The 23972-nt window shown below is 38.4% G+C and overlaps 1 protein-coding gene across 1 annotated transcript in view; it reads left to right on the top strand.

Annotated features, from left to right (window-relative positions):
- Window positions 1–35: 35 nt before the first annotated feature.
- Window positions 36–23972, top strand: part of RIMS2 (regulating synaptic membrane exocytosis 2) — a 788551-nt gene continuing 764614 nt past the window's right edge. The window contains exon 1 of the mRNA XM_054018206.1: window positions 36–411. Within this exon, the coding sequence (XP_053874181.1) occupies window positions 236–411 (176 nt within the window). The 5' untranslated portion in view covers window positions 36–235. The remainder of the gene's footprint in view (window positions 412–23972) is intronic.

Genomic DNA, 23972 nt, shown 5'->3' with positions numbered 1-23972 from the left:
CGCGCGTCACTCCCCCCCCCCCCCCGCGGCTCCCCTCACGAGTGGGCAGAGTGTGTGTGAGGCCGGGCTTCCCCGGTCAGCCCCCTCCCCGGGGCGCTGTTGATTCATCAGGCTGCCCATTGATCCGCGTGCATTGACTTGTATGTCTCGCTCCCCGCGCCGGCGGCTGCTGCTCCTGCCGCTGCCGCCCGAGCGAGCCCCGTGTCTCCCGTCGCGTGGCTGAGCTCCACCAAACATGTCGGCTCCTGTCGGGCCGCGGGGCGGCCCTGCTCCTCCTCAGCCTCCTCCACCTCAGGCCCCGCAGTCGGAGATGCCCGACCTCAGCCACCTCACGGAGGAAGAGCGGAAGATCATCCTGGCCGTCATGGAGCGGCAGAAGAAGGAGGAAGAGAAGGAGCAGTCCGTGCTCAAGTAAGGGCAGCCCCCTCCTTTCCTACCCGCTCAGGGCCGCAGAGAGGGCCGGGGTGGCGGTCTCGACCCCAGCCCCGGAGGTGTTACGGGGACTGGGCGCTTCATTCTGTCGGGGCTCTAGCTGCTGTGGGGAGGGGGGATGCTGATGGGGGTGTGGAGGTGAAGCCGCTCGGCTGTGGTATTTGCTCCATGTCCCCGGTGCTTTGCCCTCTCCCCCCCCCCGCTCTCTGGGGACAGGGGGAGGCGGCTGGCATCGGGCAGAGACTGGGGCTAGGCGCCCAACATGGCCGCACAGGTGCTGCTGTTCTAACCCGGCGTGTGCAAGGAAAAGGGTCTAGGCAGCGGGGGAGCTGCCGGAGCGCGGGTGGGAGGCCGCGGGCTCGTTCCTGGCTGCGAGCCGGGCTGTGAGCGTGTGGCGGGGCCCTGGTGCCGCTCGCCCCCACACCCTGGGCCGGAGATGTGTGGCCGGGGCCTAGGCTCTAACTGTGTCCAAGTGGGTTTGCAAGAGCCGCCATCTTCCTCCACCAGCGTCGCCCGCCCCCGCTCCGCGCCTCTTTCCTAGCTGAGAAAACGTCTCCGTGGGGTGGGGACTAAGCCCCTGGCACCTATGGTTCCCTAGCACCCTGTCCCGCTAACCACACGCCGGGCGGGGCCTGCCCGCTGCCAGCGGCCGGGACGCTGAGGAGGGTAGCACGTTTCCACAGCGGCTCTGTAACTTCAGCACCAGGGAGCTGTCCAGACTGGGTGGGCGTTTATGGCCCTGTTGTCGTTCCCTGTCTCTCCATCGCCTCCCTTCCGTCTGCAGACGGGTCCAGCTCTCAGCGGTTGTCAGGGATGGGGGGAGACTTGTCTCGGAAGGCTCTACATTTTAATGCATTTCTGTTTCTTAGAAGTGCAGCGGGAAGTGAAGGGTGCTAAGGGAATGCAAACTTTTTCTTGTGATCTTCGGTTATTTTTACCTATTTAAAGCACCTGGGGAGGCATTCAGATCTATTGCTTGCAGGTTAATGTGAAGATACTGGGTTTGTAATCTGAATCCGTACGGTTGTCCCATATGTCTACTTACCAAACACATGTAAACACTCATGAAAACTGCTTCCCTATCTGGTGAAAACACTAAATTCACCTCTAATGATTTAGAAGTATAAAATCACACTACTCTATACAATATTATGTGTGGAAATATGAAAAAGCCAGAAAAGAGGTGACATAATATTTTTCACAGTATCAGTGGTTAATGCAAAAAAGAGAGAACTGGATGATTTAGCACTGTCTCTTGATCATTGTGGTTTTCAACTGTTCCTTCAAAATTTAGCTAAAAGCTATCTCTGGGCCTTGATGCTTGGTTGGAAGTGTGTGTGTTCCAGTCATTGTTTCATTAGCAATATGTTAGTGGAAATTTAAACTATGGTTATTCTTTAAATAACAGTTATTGAAGGCAAAAGAGTGCTCCACTTCTTAAATCCTTTTCAATGTGTCTCTGCTTTAAAAATGCTTTAACATGTCAACATTTTGAAGAACACCAGTGTGAATTATACACTGGAAATCAAATTACATATCTAATTTGTCATTCTAATTCTAAATAATAAAATTTATTCAGAGTATTAAATAGCTGACATTTTAATATTATAAATTATTATAATACTATTGTGGCACCCACATTTTAAAGTACTTAAACTATTTGTTACATTTCTGAATAATATGGAGAATTAAAATAAAAAGTGTACATTTTTAACTCAAAAGTTTTGTGTGTTTAAAAACATTAACAAGAGATGAAATTACAAGTTATTAATCAGAGATATAGCTTCAATATATGAGAGTAGCATTAAAGATTAACAAATATTGCTGGCAACTTTGTTTTGGATTCTATAATATTTGTGATTTTAAAAATTACATTTACTGTAAGAAAGTAAGACTATCACTGATTTTTATAGTGAAAAATCATGTATAATTTTAAAATCTAAACATATGCTATGTGTGTTTTAAATGTGCTTGTGACCTATATGCATGAGGAGTCATATAATTTTTTATATTATAGGCAGGGTAATTTCCCAGTAATTTAAGAAAGGGAGAGGCTCCAACTAACATCAGTTTTTTTAAGTGTAAGGATTATAAGTGTAAACTGATTTTCTATTTTTTGTAAATTTGAGTTTGCTCTGTTATTAACTGAGAACATACTCAGAACAGAAGGAAGTTTGTGGGGGAAAGGAATGCATGCAGTTGCAAAATAAAGTAAGGTGATACCACACCCTCCATTAGAACATTGAGAGAAGCTATATGCATTCTATGAGGCTTAGTTTATCATTGATTTCACACTCAAACCTCCTATTGATGGAGCTATGTCAATTTATAACAGCTTAAGAGCTGACCCACTGTCTTCTCATTAAGGAGTGTCATTGCTGTAATTTCAGCTTTTCACTTGACACAGTGTGTGGATGGTGTGGTGGAGGCTGAGAATTGTGTGTAAGGTGTTGGAAAGACTATATGCCAAAATATGTATGTACAGGATGGACTGAAACAACTATCTTATAGAAGTATTGTTGTCAATGGGAGTTAATAATAATTTACAAGACCTTGAGAAGTGATATGGTTTCAGGTAAACAACTTATCAGTGTTATTTTCTAAAGACATTTTATTTACTTTATTTAATGTGAAATATGCACTTGATAGTTTCAAAGCACTGTTTGTTCTAAAAATGTTCTCTTTTTCTATATTTACTAGAAAAAATACCATACAAAAACTTGTTCTGCTCTCTTAAGTAAATATTTTGCAATTTAACCTTCTTGACAGGTATGTTCCCCAATTTCTAAAAGAAAACAAGAACATTAATACAACATATACATTTAATTATTCTTATTGTTATGATGCAGATAGAGCTAAATTCTGCACTCCTTATTCAAGCAAAATTTCCATTGAAGGCAAACTTCTTTTAAAGTGAAATGGACTTTTGTCTGAGTAAGAATCACAGGCTGTATCATTCCATTTCATGAAAACATGGGTGGATAAAATTATGCTGGAAAGTCTGAGCTGACACTTGGAGAGGTCTTGTGATAACATTCTTATTAGAGAATCTAGGGGGTAAGGATGGATTTCCTGTAAACTTTGGGGACACTTATGATGACTGAATGTCAGTATGAGGGGCTAGCCCCTCCCTCCACACTCCTGCTTTCTTCTGTTCCATTTTAAGTTATTGCATGGTGCCCATCACTGTGATATTTTAGAACTTTCCAGACATTTCATTAAATAATGTGACTAGTATCTGTCATGTGGACTATTTATTTTTATTCCTCCCTTTTCTATCTCCGGGGGAAATGTGTATGTCTATTAAAATATATCTATATATCTATATCTATATAAATTCCTTCTCTCTACATGCACTAATCTTTTTGGGGGAGTGGAGGTAGATGCTATAGTGTTTGAATCTGCAGGAGTTAATTTTGATAAGGTCAGCATGAACTCCTGCTGAGATTTGTTGGGAGAAGATGACATGTAAAGTGGCTGTTTACCAGATCTGCTCCCTTCTCTGTCTCCTAAATGCACACAGCTGTAGCCATGCAGTGTTTCCCATGGAGGAGGAGGGGTCAGGATACTGTGCTGATTCTATTCTGAGCCTCTCCTCTGGAAGTTTTGGTACTACTGGAATGGGGTTTCTGTTTCTTTCATCCCTGCTTTGTTGAATGTTGATTTGGTTCAGTGTAAGAGTTGCTGCAGCTGGTCCTTAGTTAAGGCTATCATTCTATAGTTGTTTGTTTTTTCCTAAATCAATTAAAGGCCTAAATTTGAGATTCCTCGCTTTTGCTGATTTGTGTTTCAACCTAAAGCTATTTAAACATATATTATTGTAATTTATTTGTGAGGCAATTTATCTTTACTAGAAACTAGAGTAATGTTTTGATATTGGACTGTTATTTTTAATCTGGAAAACTGCACATTTTAAAAATGTTCCTTCCATAGAATTTTTTTTTCTGAGATTTAACAAAAGTATTTGAATTAACAGGCAAAGTAAATGTAGTGTGGTAAAAAGATACAAAGTTATTTAATTTACGTAACAGGACAGAAAAAGATTTTTGAGCAATATTTAATATACATGATATATGTACTCCAGATGCAGTAAATTTTACCTCTACAATTTATACAAGTTCATCCCAATAACTACAAAAATGCAAATGTTTTGAACCTCTGTTGTTGTAGGGACTTTGTGTAGAATTTGCATGATGAGTTTTCGTTTACAATATGTATGTTCTGCATCTTTTTTCTAGTTTTATCCGTGTAAGCTTCCTAACAGTTTTTCAGGTCATGTTGTCTCTATATAAATGAATTTATGATCCCAGTCTTGTGAGGTCCTGAGTGCCCTCCAACTTCCAATGATTTGATTGGCATTGAGGGCACTTTGCAGGATTGGGCCCTATGTTAGAAAAAATGCAAATTAACTTAAGTCTATGTATGAATCTGACTTTTGTGTGGGAGGGCTGGCTTGAGGGGAGTGCTAACTGGGAGGTCTCACAAAGGGTAGTAAGGTGGCAACATTATTGCATAACAGACTTGGGAGTGGTCTTTGAGGTGGATATGTGCTTGTCCAGTTTACCTTCAATGTCACCAGAGGTTGGCAGCTATTTCAGGTGACCAGTCTGTTATGGTCTATAAAAACTAAGATAAAATGCTGTTCTCTGTAAAACCAACAGGAACAGGCTCTGAAAACATGTACATTTCATTGTTTCAGAGACATATTGTAATCCTATTTTATAAATAAACTGAAATTAGGTGTTCATTCACATGGTGCTGAGGGGTGTGGGCATGATTAAGGGTTTGGAGGAGGAAGTAGGTATGGATAGCACAGTGGACAAAGAAGATGATTTTCACAGCTGTGTTTTTTTGATGCAGTGAAGTGACAGCTAGGGATTTCAGAGAAGCGGAGTTCTCAGTAGTCATGAGGAAAGATGATCAAGTGTTTAATGGCAGGAATGAAGTGACTTTGGAGAAGTAAAGGAAAAAATACTTAGGATTTAGCAGTAGTGCTGATGTGGGAGGAGATTGTTGCCTGAGAGTTCTAATCCTGATCTGTCTGTTTGTGGTCTTCAAAGTTACATGAACTATTTGTATGTGTTACTGCTTTATAAAATATGATTAAAGCTTCTCTACCTCACAGGGATGTTATGCAAATTGATTAGTTAGGATTTATACTATTTTTTAAAGATAGAAAACATGAAATGCTCAGTGTTTTGATTTTTGTTGGGGTGTATGCGTATAAAGTGATCATTCTTTGTATGTTTTTTCTGAAGTGCAAATATGGGTATGAGGGATTCAAAATTTGTAAGATTTTGTAAATTTTGAGGGCCCACTGGTCTGAGTAATGCCAGCCCAAAATTCTTGAAAATAAAACAGCTGGTTGCCAAAGGAGCGGAGTGGGGAGACGGATAGAACAAAGATCCTTTGGTCCAAGCATGCATCAAACTTCCTGCCTATTCAAAACCTCAGACTGTGGGGCAGCCAAGGAGGAGGCAGAGGGTTGCCTTTGGAGGAATCTCTGCCTCTTTCTCAGTGGCTCTAAAGATCTTGAGTTGAATGTAACTGAGCACTGCCTAAAATATGGGTGCTGGGATACAGAGCCCTGGAAGGACAGAGTTGCTTTTTCATCCTTTAAAATATGGAGAGCTTTGTCTGTCCCACTGCTGAAGAGGCTTTCCCTCAAATGGGAGGTCCTCAATTATTGCCTGAACCTCCGTTGAAGTTCCAGAAGCCTGAAACCAGGACAACTTTGTCCTGCTTATTTCAGTAGCCATGGTGTGCCCTGCTGTATCATGTGTCCAGTGCAGTCTGCCGAGAAGTTTGAGCAACCAGTTGGCCATAAGCTATTTCAGCAACTCTTGGTGTTCCCTGAGTAACTGATCAACAAAATTAGACAGTTTGTCCCAAATTAAAAACATATATTGAGCAGCACTTGATAATTTGCTGCTTTCATTTGAAAGCTTGCTGAAAAGATCACGTTTTTTGGGACCTTTTTTCCTTGGGGTGACTTTAGTGGACTTTGCTATTTTGTTCTCTCCTGTACTACTTGCACAGCAAGAGAGCCAGATGCAGGATGAGAGTAAGTGTTCAAATCCTTTGCAGGGACTTGACCTGCTGTCTTAGAGGTAGTTGAGATGGAAGCAGGCTCATGCCAGATGAATTTGGCAGGTTCCAGCGTGCCATTGTTTATTGGCATGGCTAATTTCCCGGGTGTTAGTTAATGCAATATGTTTAAGAGCTTGTGGTGGTTTTCTTGAATAGTCTCCAGGGGAATGTCTAAGATTTCTACATGCACTTTAAGTACTTGAAAACGTTATTCATCTGCAAAGATGGATGTAGGTGGATTTGCTGCCTCACCAAAAAAAGATGAGGATATTGCAGATGGGACAGGGTACTCTTTCTCTGGAATATTCTTGTCTACTTTTTTTCTAAAAGATATGCTCTAGAAATTATTTTGGAGAAGTTCTATGGCCTGTCTTATATAGAAGATCAGACTAGATGATCAGAAAGGTCCCTTCTGGCCTTGGAATCTATTAGTGTATTTTTTTGAGGTAGATAATAACCTAGGACTGTAGTCAACATTTCTTATTCAAGCAGTATTCCCATGATTTTATTATGTGTTTTGCTGAATACAGAGTGAAGGATGGAGCGTACAGTTTTGTTTTTGTTTACTTATGCTGTACAACATGTGAATATGGTGAAGATGAATTTAAATGTAGTCTTGAAATAGTGGAAAATAGAAAGTATAGGAAGATATAGGAAGAAGAAACTTGAGTGATGAAGGACATGACACTCTTTTTCTCCTGTCTTTGTTTCTTTTCCTCTCCCCTTGTTTTCTGTTTGATTATTCCACTTGCCTGTGACACCTCTTCCTCCTTTCTGTAAAGTTTCTAGCACCCTTTTGGATGCTGGATAAATAATAATAGTTGTAGGGTTACTTCTTGTCAGTGACTAAGCAGAATGTGTTTGTAGATGAGGGCAGACTCCAAATGGGTAGTAGTGAATAGGAATAGGGAGTTGATTTTATCTCTCTATACAGTGTTGGTGAGACCAGCACTGGAATAATGTGTTCTAATGTTCTAATGTCCACATTTTTAAGCTGAAAAATTGGAGAGGGTACAGAAAAGAACCACAACAATTATTTGGGGGCTGTAGAAAATGCCTTACAGTGAGAGACTTTGAGTTAAATCTGTTCAGTTTATCAAAGAGAAGATTGAGAGGTGCTTGATTAGTGAGTATGTACCTTCACAGGGAGAAAATACCAGGTAGTAAAGGGCTCTTTATTCCAACAGAGAAAGGCATAACAAGAACAAGTGGCTTGAAGCTGGAGCCAGACAAATTCAAATGAGAAATAAGGTACAAATTTGTAATAGTGAGGATGATTAACCATGGAAACAAACTACCAAGGGAAGTGATGGATTCTCCACCCTGTGATATCTTCAGATTAAGACAAGATGTCTTTCTGCAAGTTATGCTTTAGTCAAACACAAGTTATTGGGTTCAATGCAGGGAGAACTGAGTGAAATTTAATGGCCTGTGGTATACAGGAGGTCAGACTACTTGATCTCATGGCCCCTTCTGGCCTTAAACTCTATGAATCTATGAGTAAGATAATTTAAAACCTATGAAAACATTGAAAGCTTGATTTTTGTATTGAAATTAAAGCTTAGTTACAGTATATATTGTAAGTTCTAAATTATACAGAACAAAATTGTCAGTCTAACCTGATTTAAAAAGTGTATTTTCTCCCAAACCACTTTTAAAATATTTGCAGTGAGCATATCCATTTTCTCTTTCCATAATGAGAAGAAAAAAGTAATAAAAGGGTTCTAACTTTGAATTTAAGACAGTGGGATTACTTATGTGTAAAGAAATTCATGTGCATAAACCTTCATTCTGCACTTCAAAGGTAGGCACAAGAGCTCAGTGGCAGTTTTTTTTTTTCAAGCTGGGTGCCAGCATCCTCTTCTGGCATGCTTGAAGTATTACAAAATATTGAGAGCCGAGTCACATAAAGATGGATGTTCCTTGGTGCACTCTTTGTTAGCTCTCCTTTTCTGGAAGGCTGTTTGCCTTTGTCTGTTTTTAGTGTTTTCTTTTGCTTCCAGCTGTTGAAGTGGGGCCCAGGGTTCAAATAAAATGAGCCTTTGCACTAGCTCTGCTCAACATGTGTGCAGCCACTCCCTCATTCATCAGTAGTACTGGTAAAGGCTATTTGAGGAGATTAGAGGTTAATTTTTAAAGCAGAAGCTAGCTTTACACATATATGCTTTTTTCATAGAATCATAGAACATCAGGGTTGGAAGGGACCTTAGGAGATCATCTAGTCCAACCCCCTGCTCAAAGCAGGACTGATCCCCAGACAGATTTTTATCCCAGTTCCCTAAATGGCCCCCTCAAGGATTGAACTCACAACCCTGGGTTTAGTAGACCAATGCTCAAACCACTGAGCTATCCCTCCCCCCAAAAATTAATGGAGATACCCTATCTCCTAGAGCTGGAAGGATCATTGAGTCCAGCTCCCTGCCTTCACTAGCAGGACCAAGTACTGATTTTGCCCCAGATCCCGAAGTGGCCCCCTCAAGGATTGAACTCACAACCCTGGGTTTAGCAGGCCAATGCTCAAACCACTGAGCTATCCCTCCCCCTGATTAAGTTAATCTTAACTTCAAATTAAATCTCACTATTTATCTCTGTTTACCAAGGTTAGCTTATGTCTCCTTTCCAGCATTTAAACAGTCTCATGTTTAACAAGAAAACCTGTTAGCATCTTACATTACAATAGCATTTCAATATTCCATTAAAACTATTACAACAATTTAAATCTAATCTATTGGCAGTGCTTTTGCAAACTCCATCTCTTCTCACCAATGATACACTGAAGTCTTGGTGATGTCATCCTGTTGCAGCAACTGTGCTATACTGGAAGGTTGCTTCTTCTTGATGTTGTGTTGTGGCTTCTTTGTTTGTCTTAGTTGTACTTCTTGCTGCCCTGGCTATTTGTTTGCTTGGAGAGGCGCTGTTTTGAAGATTTGATTAGATGAACAGGCTGAAATGTGAGGGTAAGAGTTAGTGTAAAAGCATAAGATAGCATATAAGCATGATAGTACGTAAGGGTTTAGTAATATGAGAGTATAAGAGTTCAGAGCAATTTATACTATTCTCTTCCCATCGTTTCATTGAAGGTGGAAGACACTTCTCTCAGGGGCTTGGTTGGATTTAAATATCAGCTGCTGTCACCTTACATTGGCTCAACACATTATCTTGGTGGCATCTTCAGCTCATGAACATGCAAACTGCTAATGTCTATGTAACAGGGTTGCAATTATTCTTGAACTTCATGGTTATGTATTGCTTTTGTTTTTGTGGTTGGAAACTCTCAAAACATCATTGTTAGAGTTTTAACTGTTTCTTCTATTCAATCTGTTTGCTGAGATATCCCTTTAATTCCATTAGGGATATCATAGGAGTTGAAATTTTGTTTCAGATGAGTCCAGATACTTACATTGTTATATATACATCTTTCAGCTCTTAAATGAGTTTTTTAGTCTTTAAACTTAAATAGTCATCAAAGAAGTTATTGTCCTTTCTTCTTACCGCCCTCAGAGAGTTTGCTATTGAATTGTTCAAGCGTTGCCAGATAACTAATTCCCTAATTAACATGAATATTTTTATACTCAAATGATTCTTATCTTAGTAATCAGTTACATCATCAAATAATCTGCTATATTTGTACATACAACGTTACATGAATAGTGAGATGTTTTATCAGGGTGGTTATTATATGAAGGCTTGCTTTTAGATACAAAATATTTGCAAATATACATCTCAAAAGAAGCTTATATCATTTTAAGCATTTGAGGGACAACAAAGGTTTTCACCTTTAAGTGGAAACATGAGTTGGAAGTAACTAGTATCTTTTGTAAAACATTTTTCTACCATAAATGTTGTCCTTAACATTTGAAGAATTAAGACTTTAGAGTCTTTATAAAAATAAATCAGTCTCAATTAGAATATTTGTAGAATTCTTTGTGTGGGTGTAAAAATTAAGGTTTTTCTTTGCAAAGAGGAGGGGTGAAGAGGCCCACTTTTATGACTTAGTTTAAAGCTCTGATAACACAGCCTAAGCATCACTTCTTTTTGGAATGTCCTGAATAAAGAGCATCCTCACATTGTTTTACACAACCAGATGTCTTTCTAAATCATCAATATCTTTAGAAGTTTGCATTCTTGAGATAAAGATAATGTCTATATCAAACTGGTGTCTTGTATGAGGGGAAGGTGACCTCTTCTTTGAGAAGACAATCTTGTTTGTTGTTGGCCTTTTGATCAAATGGTTCCTAAACTTGCAACCTACTATTTGTAGTACATTTATAGTTAAAGAATCCTATCAAATATTCTATACAAGGAACAAATCACAATAGCTAACATTTATTTGCATCTTCCAAACATACTTTATTTTAAACTAATATAGACTGATAAAGCAAAATAGAAGTTATAAAGTTGCATCCCAGAGTCTGTAAATACATACGGAGGTAATAAATATGCTTTTATGGTTAAGGAAGTGTAATCTCTGACACTTTTGGAGCCTGTCACTGGTTGACAGGAAGCAGAGATTGTCTAGAAATTCCTTTAATTAACTTGAACATTTTGGGAGGGCGGGCTAGTTCAGTGGTTTGAGCATTGGCCTGCTAAACCTAGGGTTGTGAGTTCAATCCTTAAGGGGGCCATTTCGGGGTCAGGACAAAAATCTATCTGGGGATTGGTCCTGCTTTGAGCAGCAGGTTAGACTAGATGACCTCCTGAGGTCCCTTCTAAACCTGATATTCTATGATTTAATTAAATAAGCAACCAAAAATATAAGCATGTGAACTACCATATTCTCCAAGCATCATGTATATGAAAATAATTGTATATCTTAAAATTCAGTAAAGACAAAGTCAAAATTATAATGACCTAAAATTATAAGAATACGGTAACTCCTCATTTAATGTTGTAGTTCTGTTCCTGAAAAATGCAACTTTAAGTGAAACGATGTTAAATGAATCCAATTTTCCCATAAGATTTAATGTGAATGCGGGGTGGTTAGGTTCCAAGGAAATTTTTTTGGGGCAGACAAAAGGCATTATATACTGTACAGTACTGTACTGTAGTGTGGTTGGGAAGTGCCCCGGCTTACCCCACACAGGCACAGCCTGCTGCAGGCAAGGACACTAGGAAGCACCTTCGCAGTGGCAGCTTCCCTGGAGAAGAACAGGCACCGACTTTGCCGGGAATGCTCCAGGCCTGCCTCTCCCTGTCACTGCTCCACTCCAGGTCCACTTCTTCCCACCCCCACTCCACCTTCTCTCCGGAGCACGCCACATCCCCGCTCCTCCCCCCCCGAAAGTCCTAAGTGCCGCCAAACAGCAGTGGGGGAAGCGCTGGGAGGGAGGAGGAGGAGGCAGAGAAGAGGAACTTGTGCAATCCTCCCTTGTAAAGTTGCTGCTCTTCCACAGAATCTTACAAGCAGTGGACAGCCAAATGATGTTATAAGGAAGCATTGCACAACTTTAAATGAGCATGTTCCCTAATTGAGCAGTGACATAACTTTGAAACAATGTTAAGTGGGAGGATGTTAAGTGAGGAGTTACTGTAAATAATAATTTTAATAACAATTGTGCATCCATACTGATGTTTACCCCCTACATTACTCCTTGGTAGCAGCTGCAGTCAGGGCCCAGAGTTGAGCTCAAAGAGTTTTTGAAAAGTTACAGATTTTCTGTTGCAAGTGGACCTGTTCACTACTTGATACAATATGAAAATAACAAAGTTTTGTTTACAACAATGGAATCCTCAGGCCTAGAGAGCAAACACATTGTCATCACCCAAGGTTGGTCTTTTGCTTTTATATATTCCCATTGATAATCAGGGTGACAAGGAAGATATACCAGGACTGAGCAAAAGTAATAATGGTCTCCCTCCATACTGGCCCTGATTCCCATGGTTCCCCAGATTTCTTCTGATTCCTGTTCACCAACCCTCGTTCCTGCCAATCTTTCAAGACTTGATTCATCAGGGTACTTTCAGAGAATAACAGAGTTCTCGCTTTTTGTTTGGGTACAGCAAGTCGGATACTTTATTTTCTCTCTATCAATTGCATAGAGGGAGAGAGCTAAACAGGTCTCTCAACAGGTAAACAATTACAGCAAGCATTTATACCTTTTGTTACAGACAATAATGAGCAACAGCTGCATTTTGTTTATACATAGGTCATTCTGATATCTTGTTTTGCTCACTAATGTAGACTCTTAGTCTACATTCCATATTATCTACACAAGGTCGCAACAACTTCTCACACAGTTCTTTCTCACTCGCCTCACACATTCCTCGCTTCTACAAATCTCGCGTTATTAGGGTTACAGTTAGCCTGACTCTTGCTAACAAACTGTCATGCATTGCAATCCCCTTCCTGTCAGTTCTTTCTCTGCTTCCACAGTACTTTCACTCACCCAGACCTCCAGCATCTGAGACACACTGCCTAGAACCTGAATGTTCTCCCTTTCTAGACCAGGTCTGTTCCTAATACTAGTATATTTCTTGCTCAAATTCTAAAAACCTTCAATGAATCATGCTTGTAAGGAGATTTGGAGAGTGTGATCCTTCTGATGTGTATAACTATGTCTCTCTACCAGAGAGAACTTGGAATTTCTCCTAGATGACTTCAGTTTGGGTTTGAGTGTGAAGCTTGAGTTGTAAGATCTGAGATCTCCAGTTCCATCTGGATCACCCTGAATATGGACGTTGGATTATAACTAATTCTGAAAGAACTCTTTGCAACTACAGAGCTCACTATCTCTACTATGAATCTGATCTCATAACTGTACTCATGTCTGTATGTATACTGATCTTTTAACCAATACTCTCTCTCTTTTCTTTTTTAATAAATTTTAGTTTAATTAATAAGGACTGACTGGAATCGTGTATTTGGGTAAGATCTGGAATATTCATTAACCTGGGAGGTAATGTGTCCAATCCTTTGGGATTGGTAGAACTTTTTTAGATGATGAATAAGATTTTCAGTAATCCTCATCATATTTAACTTGGGTGTGTGGGTGGATGCCTAAGGCTGGATTGATTTAAGGGAACTGGATAACCAGTAAGGTATTATAAAAGCTGTTTTGTGTTGGCTTGGTGAATCAAAGTATTGGAATATCCACCAGCTTTGGGGATTGTCTACCCCGTTCTTTGCAGTTTGCCCTAATTGAGTAACCTCAGAGTGGCTTCCTGGGACCCCGGTCACAGTTCTGTCTTGCTAAGGAAAGCCTTCTACTCACCATTAGAGAGTGGTGAGTGAATATTTCAAGCCATAGGCTAAAATAATCTGGATGAAGCTAGTTCCATCTCTAGGTTAAATGTTATAAATACAGGAGATAATTTTTCATTTAGATTCCTCCTCCAATAACATTAAGGAAACAGTTTATTGTTAAGATTGTGACACAAGTTTACAATAACCAGCAGTTCAATTAAGACTGTAATTTCTCTCTTTAGCTCACATATTGTCATTCTCTCACCCCTCTCCCATACAATGTGTTAAAGAGATTTCAACTTTGGATGTGAATTTCTTGCTTTTTGTAAGTTGGTCATTGCCTTCACACTACCTTAACATTATTTATGTAGCTATTCTGTATCTATATCACCTATACAAAATCTTTTGACAGTAGTCTGTTTCTGTAAATTTAACATGAATATTGATGAATTGATTCTAATATCTGCAACATCTGAAGGCTGAATTCAGCACTATGAACATTTAGAAAAACTGGTATCTGCAGTCTTGTATGGCACGGAAATCAAATGAATTGTTGCCAAATCAGGCCCTCAGACAGCTTTTTTTTTTTTTAATTCAGTGTGCTTTCATTAATTTGGTTAGTCATTGTGATTATGATTCACTTCATTCTGTGTAACCAACTGCTGCACAGTAAGTGACAGTTGAACTATACATTACCTAACAGTTAGAAAAATAGCATCCTGTCATATTAAGAAAGATGAGAATTACATTCTACTGAACGGTTTCAGAGTAGCAGCCGTGTTAGTCTGTATCCACAAAAAGAACAGGAGTACTTGTGGCACCTTAGAGACTAACAAATTTATTTGAGCATAAGCTTTCGTGGGCTACAGCCCACTTCATTGGATGCATGTTCCAATGAAGTGGGCTGTAGTCCATGAAAGCTTATGCTCAAATAAATTTGTTAGTCTATAAGGTACCACAAGTACTCCTGTTCATTCTACTGAACACTGATATCTTGAACCAACATAAAAATAGTTAATGAACATCCTTATTTTTCTCACGAGTGATGATATAATAGATATGAAAGATAGCTACAAAGAGTCTAAGCTATTCAAGAGTAAAAATTCCCTTTTATTTTTGTGCAGAGAATGATATTTCTTGATTTTGCTTTTGAATATTTTTGTTGCTTTTTTCAATCTTTCATTAGTTGACTTGTAAAATTATGTCGATATCTGCAGGGGCATTGCTAATAATTTGTTTCACATATAATACAAGCTGCAGATTCACAGATCTAAATATACCAGAATAGGAGACATTCTCTCAGCAGTCATATTTTCTAAAGTCTGTCTATCTGGCATTGGAAGAGCATTGTCAGAGAGTAATTCTGTTACTTATCACCTTAAATAGATGTGTCTGAAAATATTAATTGTAAATACATATTAAGGAATGTATGGGGAATCAATGGTTAAGAAGCTTTAAAATAAACCAACCCTCCTCCAGTGTATTTGAAAAAAGCTATATTTTCTGCTAGTATCTATGTATTGCAGATCCCTGTGGAAAGGGATCTGGGGGTCATAGTTGATCACAAGCTAAATATGAGTCAACAGTGCAAAAGAAGCAAACATTATTCTGGGATGTATTAGCAGGAGTATTGTAAGCAAGACACAAAAAGTAATTCTTCGGCTCTACTCCAAACTGATTAGGCCTCAGGTGGAATATTGTGTCCGGTTCTGGGTGCCACATTTCAGGAAAGTTGTGGACAAATTGGAGAAAGTGACAAAAATGATTAAAAGTCTAGAAAACATCTCTGATGAGGGAAGATTGAAAAAATTGGGTTTGCTTAGCCTGGAGAAGAGAAGACTGACAGGGGACATGATAACAATTTTCAAGTACATAAAAGGTTACAAGGAGGAGGGAGAAAAAATATCCCCTCTGAGGATGGGACAAGAAGCAATGGTCTTAAATTGCAGCAAGGGCGGTTTAGGTTGTCCATTAGGAAGAACTTCCTAACTGACAGGTAGTTAAGCACTGGAATAAATTGCCCAGGGAGCTCATAGATATCCATCACTGGAGATTTTTAAGAGCCGGTTAGACAAACACCTGTCAGGAATGGTCTAGATTATATTTAGTCCTGCCTTGAGTGCAGGGGACCAGACTAGAAGACCTGTTGATATCCCTTCCAGGTCTGTGATTCTGTGGTTCTATGATTTTGGCAAAATTATGTCTTCCAGAGTCAAATAAGTGCATGACAGAAAACCTGAGAGGAAAGGGCTGGAAGTTTTATGCCCTGGTACTGGCTTTTCCAACACAAATTTATAGAGAGTGTGCTCTGCAGGCATTCAGCCAAGAAGGGGTATTTCAGGGCAGAGTTCAGAAACAATGATCTAATATGCAGGGCACTACATCCTCTGACACAGCAGTGGCAGTGAGGCCTCTCCTCTGTGCTGATTATTCATGTTACAGACAAAAATAATCAGTATTTATAGATGGGCCTGTGCAGGTGATCATAGCTGAATGGATTATAGAGGAACAATGATAGTTCTTTGGCAGCATATGTTTGTGCCTATTCAGATCTATTTAGACAGGGTGGTGGAATTTGGCTCTTAACTCCATATTGTACTTCTGCATTTATGTTATCCACATAGTTTACTGTAATATGTCTAGGGGTTCTTGTCTAAAACATGCTGTTACTTATATGTCTGAAAAATATTCACAAACACAGATATTCCCTTGTATGAAACAGATCCTAAATTCATACGCATGTTTGCCCAGGAAAAAAATAAAATAAACCCTTTGTCAGATAATTCAATTAATGATTAATAACATTAGGTAAGAGCACTTTCTGTTTAAGAGCTTACATTTGTTCTATATAAACTGGATTTATTATAATTATCACAATTGGAAATGCATTTTTGATTGGTCAGATAAAAATAAATTAATTTAAATACTTAGGCCCTGACCCTGCAAACACTTATGTACATGCTTAACTTTGTGCATATGATTAGTCCTATTGAGTTAAATGGAATCACATGTGTGAAGTTAAGTGCACAAGTGTTTACAGTATCATGGTTGTAGTAATTTATAAACTTCTGTTTATTATTTATATGTAGTCTAAAAGTGTGGTACGCATTTTACAACTCAAAACTGAAGAAAAGAAATGCCATCACTCGTGTTCCAAAGAGCTTTCAATCTTATTATGGAAGTAACAGTCACAGTTTGATAGTTAATGATGAGTAGAGGTTTGCATTTAAAACAGGAATTCAACCTCTTAGTTACAAATGAAGAATACAGTGTATCCTCCTCAAAATTCTTTGCATACAGAATGCATTTAATTAATACAGAATACAGGTTAATTAGTTTGAGTTAAAATTAATTAAACAATGTCTCTTTTAATAAATTGAGTATTGTTAGAACTTTTTTTGTCCCAAATTATCTTAAAAACAGAACACAGACTTGCACACTTCCCATAAAATTACAACACATTGAAAACTTATGCATTAGCTACATTAGAAGAAGTTTTCATAGGATTGTTCATTTTTTTGCCATTCTTTATAACTGAGAGTTTCTCTTTGAACAGAGGCTGAAGAATAATATTCTGTTATAGAGAAATCCATGAAGAACTCCTCTTTCAGAATGGCTGTCTTCTCATATTGCTCTGAATTGGGAATGAGGCTAGTAGATCCTTGGTAAATATGCCAGCTTTTAATACGGTGACCACCTCCGATTGTTCCCATTGGGAGGGCAGCCAAGATTCCCTCATGGAAGATGGTGACACCTGACATTATGAGGGAGAAAAAAATTGAAAATATAAAAGTGCCTTTAAAAATCAGTTTAAACTAAACTGGGATATTTATGCAGTAGTCATAAATGTAAGGTTATTGCATAGTGTCATTATTGTATGGAATTAAGTTTAAGTGGGTGCTTTACTTGTGCATTTCTATACTTTAACATGTTTGGACCTCCTTTAAGTTTAAACTTAATTGTGAACTTCCTGGGTTTGTAATGCTCATTTTGGTGATAATTACAACATCCATTCAGTGTTTTTACCCTTAAGTTATTGATATATATTTCAACCTTAGCTCCAGTCTAATATAGTTTTTATCTGGGAATCTGAGGTGATAATGTAACAAACAAGACGGGTGAAGGCGTTTCAACACTTTGACTCTTTGGATAAAAAAAACTGTATCGGTTAGCATTTATTATTGAACTCTTGCCTATCAGCCTGAGTGTACTTTGCCTTTTAATCCATAATTAACATATTAAGACAATGAAAAGTTAAAAATAAAACAAAAATATTCAAGAGAGAACTTCTATTAAATGTATAATACATGAGATTCATTTTTAAAATTTGCATTGCTTTCTTTTGTTATGGAATAATATTACTTTGCACTTCTAGTGCCTTTATTAGAAAATCTTAAAATGCATCACACACATTAACTAAATCTGATAATTTTTTGTGCTAATAAGTATTACATTCATTTCACAGATGAGGAAACTGAAATACAGAGAGGTAAAGTAATTTGTATTAAAATTGTCTCAGAAGTACAATATGGATAATATAATTTTAGGTTCACTTTTTCAAAACTGGCCTCTAATTTTGAAGGAAGTTTACACAGACAGAGTAGCAGAACCACCAGATTACTTTAGTTACATTATTTTGGATAGACTATATCTATATGGGTAGAGTAAGATGTATGGCATGAGAGAAACCTTTTAATTTCCATTTTCATTTCCTCGTTCTTTTGGCTGATACAGACAAACACGGCTACCACTCTGAAACTTTTCATTTCCCTATCAGGTGTCTGTGTCCTATCTTGCCAGCAAGTTAAAGAAGTATGAATTGGATGAATGGACTATAAGGTGGATAGAAAGCTGGCTAGATTGTTGGACTCAACTGGTAGTGATCAACGGCTCGATGTCTAGTTGGCAGCCAGTATCAAGCAGAGTGCCCCAGGGGTTGATCCTAGGGCTGGTTTTGTTCAACATCTTTATTAATGATCTGGATGATGGGATTAATTGCACCCTCAGCAAGTTTACAGATGACACTAAACTTGGGGGAGAGGTAGATATGCTGGAGGGTAGGGATAGGGTCCAGAATGACCTAGGCAACTTGGAGAATTGGGCCAAAAGAAATCTGATGAGGTTCAACAAGGACAAGTGCAGAGTCCTGCATTTAGGAAGGAAAAATCCCATGCACCACTACAGGTTGGGGACTAACTGGCTAAGCAGCAGTTCTGCAGAAAAGGACCTGGGGATTACAGTGGATGAGAAGCTGGATATGAGTCAGCAGTGTGCCCTTGTTGCTAAGAAGGCCAACGGCGTATTGGGCTGTATTAATAGGAGCATTCCAGCAGCTCGAGGGAAGTGATTATTGCCCTCTATTCGGCACTGGGGAGGCCACACCTGGAGTATTGCGTCCAGTTTTGGTCTCCCCACTTCAAAAGGGTTGTGGACAAATTGGAGAGAGTCCAGCGGAGGGCAATGAAAATGATTGGGGGCAAGGGCACATGACTTACAAGGAGAGGCAGAGGGAACTGGAGTTATTTAGTCTGCAGAAGAGAAGACTGAGGTGGAATTTGATAGCAGCCTTCAGCTACCTGAAGGGGGGTTCCAAAGAGGATGGAGCTCGGCTGTTCTCAGTGGTGACAGATGACAGAACAAGAAGCAATGGACTCAAGTTGCAGTGAGAGGTGTCTAGGTTGGATATTAGGAAACACTGTTTCACTAGGAGGATGGTGAAGTACTGGAATGGGTTACCTAGGGAGGTGGTGGAATGTCCATCCTTAGAGGTTTTTAAGGCCCAGCTTAACAAAGCCGTGGCTGGGATGATTTAGTTGGCGTTGGTCCTGATTTGAGCAGGGGGTTGGACTAAATGACCTCCTGAGGTCCCTTCCAACCCTGATATTCTATGATTCTATGACCTGCCCGTCAACCTGTTTCTCCACTGCCTTGGATCTTGCATAGGCATTTAATATTCTATGATCAACCGCACAGATGCTGTATCCATGCTGCAGATTATTTAGCACAGTGGTTTTGAAACTTTTAGAAGCCATGACCCCTATTGGACCACTAATATTTTCATGATTCCCCCTCCCCCAAGATACAATCACTGATAATAATTAGTCACGCTAGCCTGACTGAGAAAAGCTGAGTCCAGCATTTTCATAGTTGCTTCCAATTTTCAGTGCTCAATTTGAGATACTTGTGGCCTGATTTACAGAGATGCTAAGTAAAGTTGGTAAAAAATTTCATTCAAAATTTGTACAAAATAGCTATTTTAAAACTAAACTTTCACAATTTTTTTTTCAAAATTTCCTGGGTTTTCATCAAAATTTTGAAATTTCTGTTCCCTTCCCCAGCCCCTCTCTCTCATGTCCCCCCCACTACAATAGAGTGAACTGTGTCTAGGGCTTCCCCTCCCCCCACATACTTTTTCTTTATAGTTTTTCCTTTTCCTCTTTTTCTTTTTGCCACTCTATAACTTTTCAAAAGTTTCTCAATTTTGGAAAAGTTACAGAATGACAAAAAGGAAAAAGGAAGCTCTGTTACTTTTCAAAAGTTGGAGTAATTTTGAAAAGTTAGAGTGGCAAAAGTAAAAATGGAAACCTCCCGCCCCCAATAAACAAACCAAACAATCCCAACAAAACCACAAACCCAGGGAAAACGTGTGAGAGGGAAAAAGCTTTGGGCATAATTAATTTTATTGACTCAATGGCAAAATGGGAAAGATAGGGGGAAAATGAAAAGTCTAAAATTTAAAACTTTTCATAGAAATGATGTGAAAAATTAAAAGAAAATTGTTTTGTTTTGAGTCCTGTGAAACAGAAACAACTTATTTTTTCCATATTTTGACCATATCTAGAGCTGAGGACTTGCATCTCCCATTGACTTAAGTCTGGACGTGTGGGTGCTTAGCACCTCTGAAAAATCAAACCCAGGGCATTTAAACTTGGTCACCCCAAATTAGAAGCAACTTGAAAAATTTTGGTCTGGGTGCAGCATGGTGTAGGGTTCTGTGAAGCTTTTAGGGCAATTGAATGGTCTCTTTCATGCCGTGCCTCCTATGTAATGTCATGTATTTTCACCTTTTTCCTTACTCATAGTTTATCCAACATGCTGCTGCTAAAGTTGTTGTCATTCCTAAAGTTCAAATTGTGTTGCCATCCTCTCCACCTTTGAATCTGACTTTTTTTCTTCTTACTTCAAAAATTCAGGCTTCTCTAATATCTGTCTGTAGGATTCTCATTCCTGGGTATTGGCTTCCACGTTGGGGTAGGTGGAACTTCCCAAGGTTTTTTGTTCCATTGGGCAGTGATACCAGATTAGAATATGTTGACTTGCCACTCTCTAAGCTTAACCATTGCTCTTGGAATCTTTCAATCAGTTTCTTCTTGACTATGGTCCGTAAATGAAGTGTCTTCAGGAGCTGCACTTCCCCAGTTGGTGTTCTGGTTCTTCTCATCCATCTAGCCATATAGTCCAAAAGTATGGAGTTTAACCCCTCCCCCCCTCCAGTCAACTTCCCCTCCAAAGCAATAAACTTTTTCGACAAACAAATTACATTTATGCTACCATCCTGATTTGGAAATCACTGCCCTTTCAAAAAGATCATCATAAGATTTTGTTTTTTAGAGGCATTGATAATTTAGCATCTTCTTTTCTGTAAACTCATTTTAATTTAAAATATCTCATTCTTTTTCATAATGTCAAAATAGGAATATTAACTTCCAGTTCATCACCTAATTCCTTTAACTGAGGTAAAAACAAACAAACCCAAAACAAACAAAAACACACGTACAATGACTTTTTTTAGAAATATGAAATCCAAATCCTTATTGAAGAATTGACTGTTTTTGAAAATTGTAGTATAACAGGTATGTTTCTATAATTAACTATAACAGTCATTTCTTGGGGAACAGCATCTCTCCGCTTTATACATGTGACACCCTGTTCTCATTCTATGTTATGTGTTAATAATTAGTGTGGTGTATATATGCACCTAAATGTTATGTTTATAGTAATGTTACATTTTCTTACATAAAACTCCTAGATTTGTGTGCCTAAATTCTGTAGAAGTCAACAAAATGTAGGGGTTAATTTCTCCCATTTAAAATATGTAGAGGTATTGATGTTCAAATCCCTATGTGTATTTCAGTTGTTAGGAAGAGAAAAAAGTAAGTGTCTTGCTTTGATATGCATCTAGAATGGTGTTTCCTCCTTATCTGTCCTCATGTATGAATACTGTAATCACCTTTGCTTTTGTTTGGCCTTCATACTGACTTCTTTTCCACCACCTGCCTATCTCAAGTCTTTCCAAACTTGTGCTACTGAAATCTTCTTCTACCTCTTTCCCCATTCTTTGAATTCCTCGGTAGACTTGCTGTGCCTTATAACATCTGATTCAATCAACTTGTCTTCACCTACAAATCCAATAATCTTGCCCCAAACCCTGTCTCTGCTCTCACTTCCCTCTACTCCCATCTTGTTCCTCTACATTCATCCATATCTGTTCATCTTACTGTTTCCTCTACATTCTTTTCTCACACTGCTTTGTTCCTCTATTGTGGTGTTTCCTTGTTGTCTTCCGTCAGGTCTCCTATTCCTTCAAATCTCCCCTTAAAACCAACCTATTAAAACAATCCTTTCATCCTTCCTTTTCAAAAATCCCCACAACCTTCCTATCTTGGATTGTTGTTTTATGTTTTGTTTCAATTAGATTGTAATTGTTTGAGCCCATGAAATGTCTTGCTAAAGTTCATAAACACATATTGCACTTTACAGTACTATAATAATGCTTTATAATTATCTCCTACAAAATGAATGGCTCTTTACTGAACAAGTTTTCCTCATGGCAGTGTGAGTAAAATTTTCAAGAATGGCTGACTGTCTTAAGCATTTCTGAAAATTTGATCTTACATGGCATAATAAAATGAGGGTGGGATCTAAACTCCTATTCTATAAGAAAACAGGTTTGCTCAGATGACAGAATATGTGGAGAGGGAGAGTTGCCTGTGAAGCAGATTAAATGCACTGCACTGGAGATTTCCATCTCATTTGCTATGGATTCAAGTACCTGTGATGAGATCTGAGGCATGGGGAATAAAATACATATATCTACGAAAGGTCCAGTGTACAATAGCAATGCATAGAAGTTCTAGTATTTTTTCACAGGTTATGTAAGGATTGAGGGATATGTTTATTGATTGAAATAATGAGGGATCTGGTTTTCTCATAGTAATTCAATTGCTGGTGGATGAAATGACCTTCCAGTTGTTCCTAATTATTAAATGATTTTTATATTAATGTTTTGTAGTGTCCCTTTAATATATACCTATATATTTTAAATAATAGTACATATGAACTTTTTGTTGTAATTTAACCTGCTCTGAATAAAATATTTTAAATGGCTAATTCTGTAAATTACAAACCTTACAGATGGAATTAAAATACCATTTAAAGGTCTTAGGCTGCAAAAATTTAGTATGAATTAATTAAAAAGTATTTTATTATTTAGTATTTGCCTAAGAATCCCAGGCAAGAACCAGGACCTCACTGTAATAGGCACTGTGCAAACATACAATAAAAGGATGTTCCTGCTCCAAAAATTTTACAAAGAAATGGCAATAAATATAATTGGTTTGCTAAAATTATGGACCGTTTTCTTAAGATTCCAATTTTGCAAAGTGATCTGCAGGAGGTGAGGTGGGCACCAAGTATAATTAATAGAAATATTAAAAAAAAAACTATTTACAAAGTATAAGCAATTTAAAAAATATTACCATAAAGCACTAATACATGATGTGTAACAGCATATCATATCATAACAGCTGTATACCTTTTTATTTTTAAACGTTTCTCTAATTTAGTGTGACTTTTCCTTTTCCACTGAGAAACTAGGAGTTGTTTAGCAGCTACTTACAGATGTGAGATTAGTTCTTCAGTTCCTTAAGTGAACATTTTCACTAGGAAGCCTCAATAAGATTACTAAAGATTCAATAATTTTAAATAAATATTCAACAATTTGTAATATTTGGTTAAAAATAGTACCCCAATATTCTTTTATAACTGGATATAACCTCTCTCTATTTATAAAATGATTTCCCCCTACAATTTCTCTAATATCTATCCCCATATAATGTCTAGTTTAAAGATACTGGTACCATGGGAGAATGGGCCAATTAAAATTTGGTTTTGATTTTATTTTTTAAGTTAGAAAAGTTCTTTTAGTAAACAACTTATCAATCCTATGTATTCCATGGCTCTTTAGTCTTCAGAACTCTCTGGGTTA

This window comes from Malaclemys terrapin, chromosome 2, assembly GCF_027887155.1.
Source record: "Malaclemys terrapin pileata isolate rMalTer1 chromosome 2, rMalTer1.hap1, whole genome shotgun sequence".
In the NCBI taxonomy this organism is placed as follows: Eukaryota; Metazoa; Chordata; order Testudines; family Emydidae; genus Malaclemys; species Malaclemys terrapin.
The sequence above is the reverse complement of the archived record's forward strand: the minus strand, read 5'-3'. Positions and strand labels throughout refer to the sequence as shown.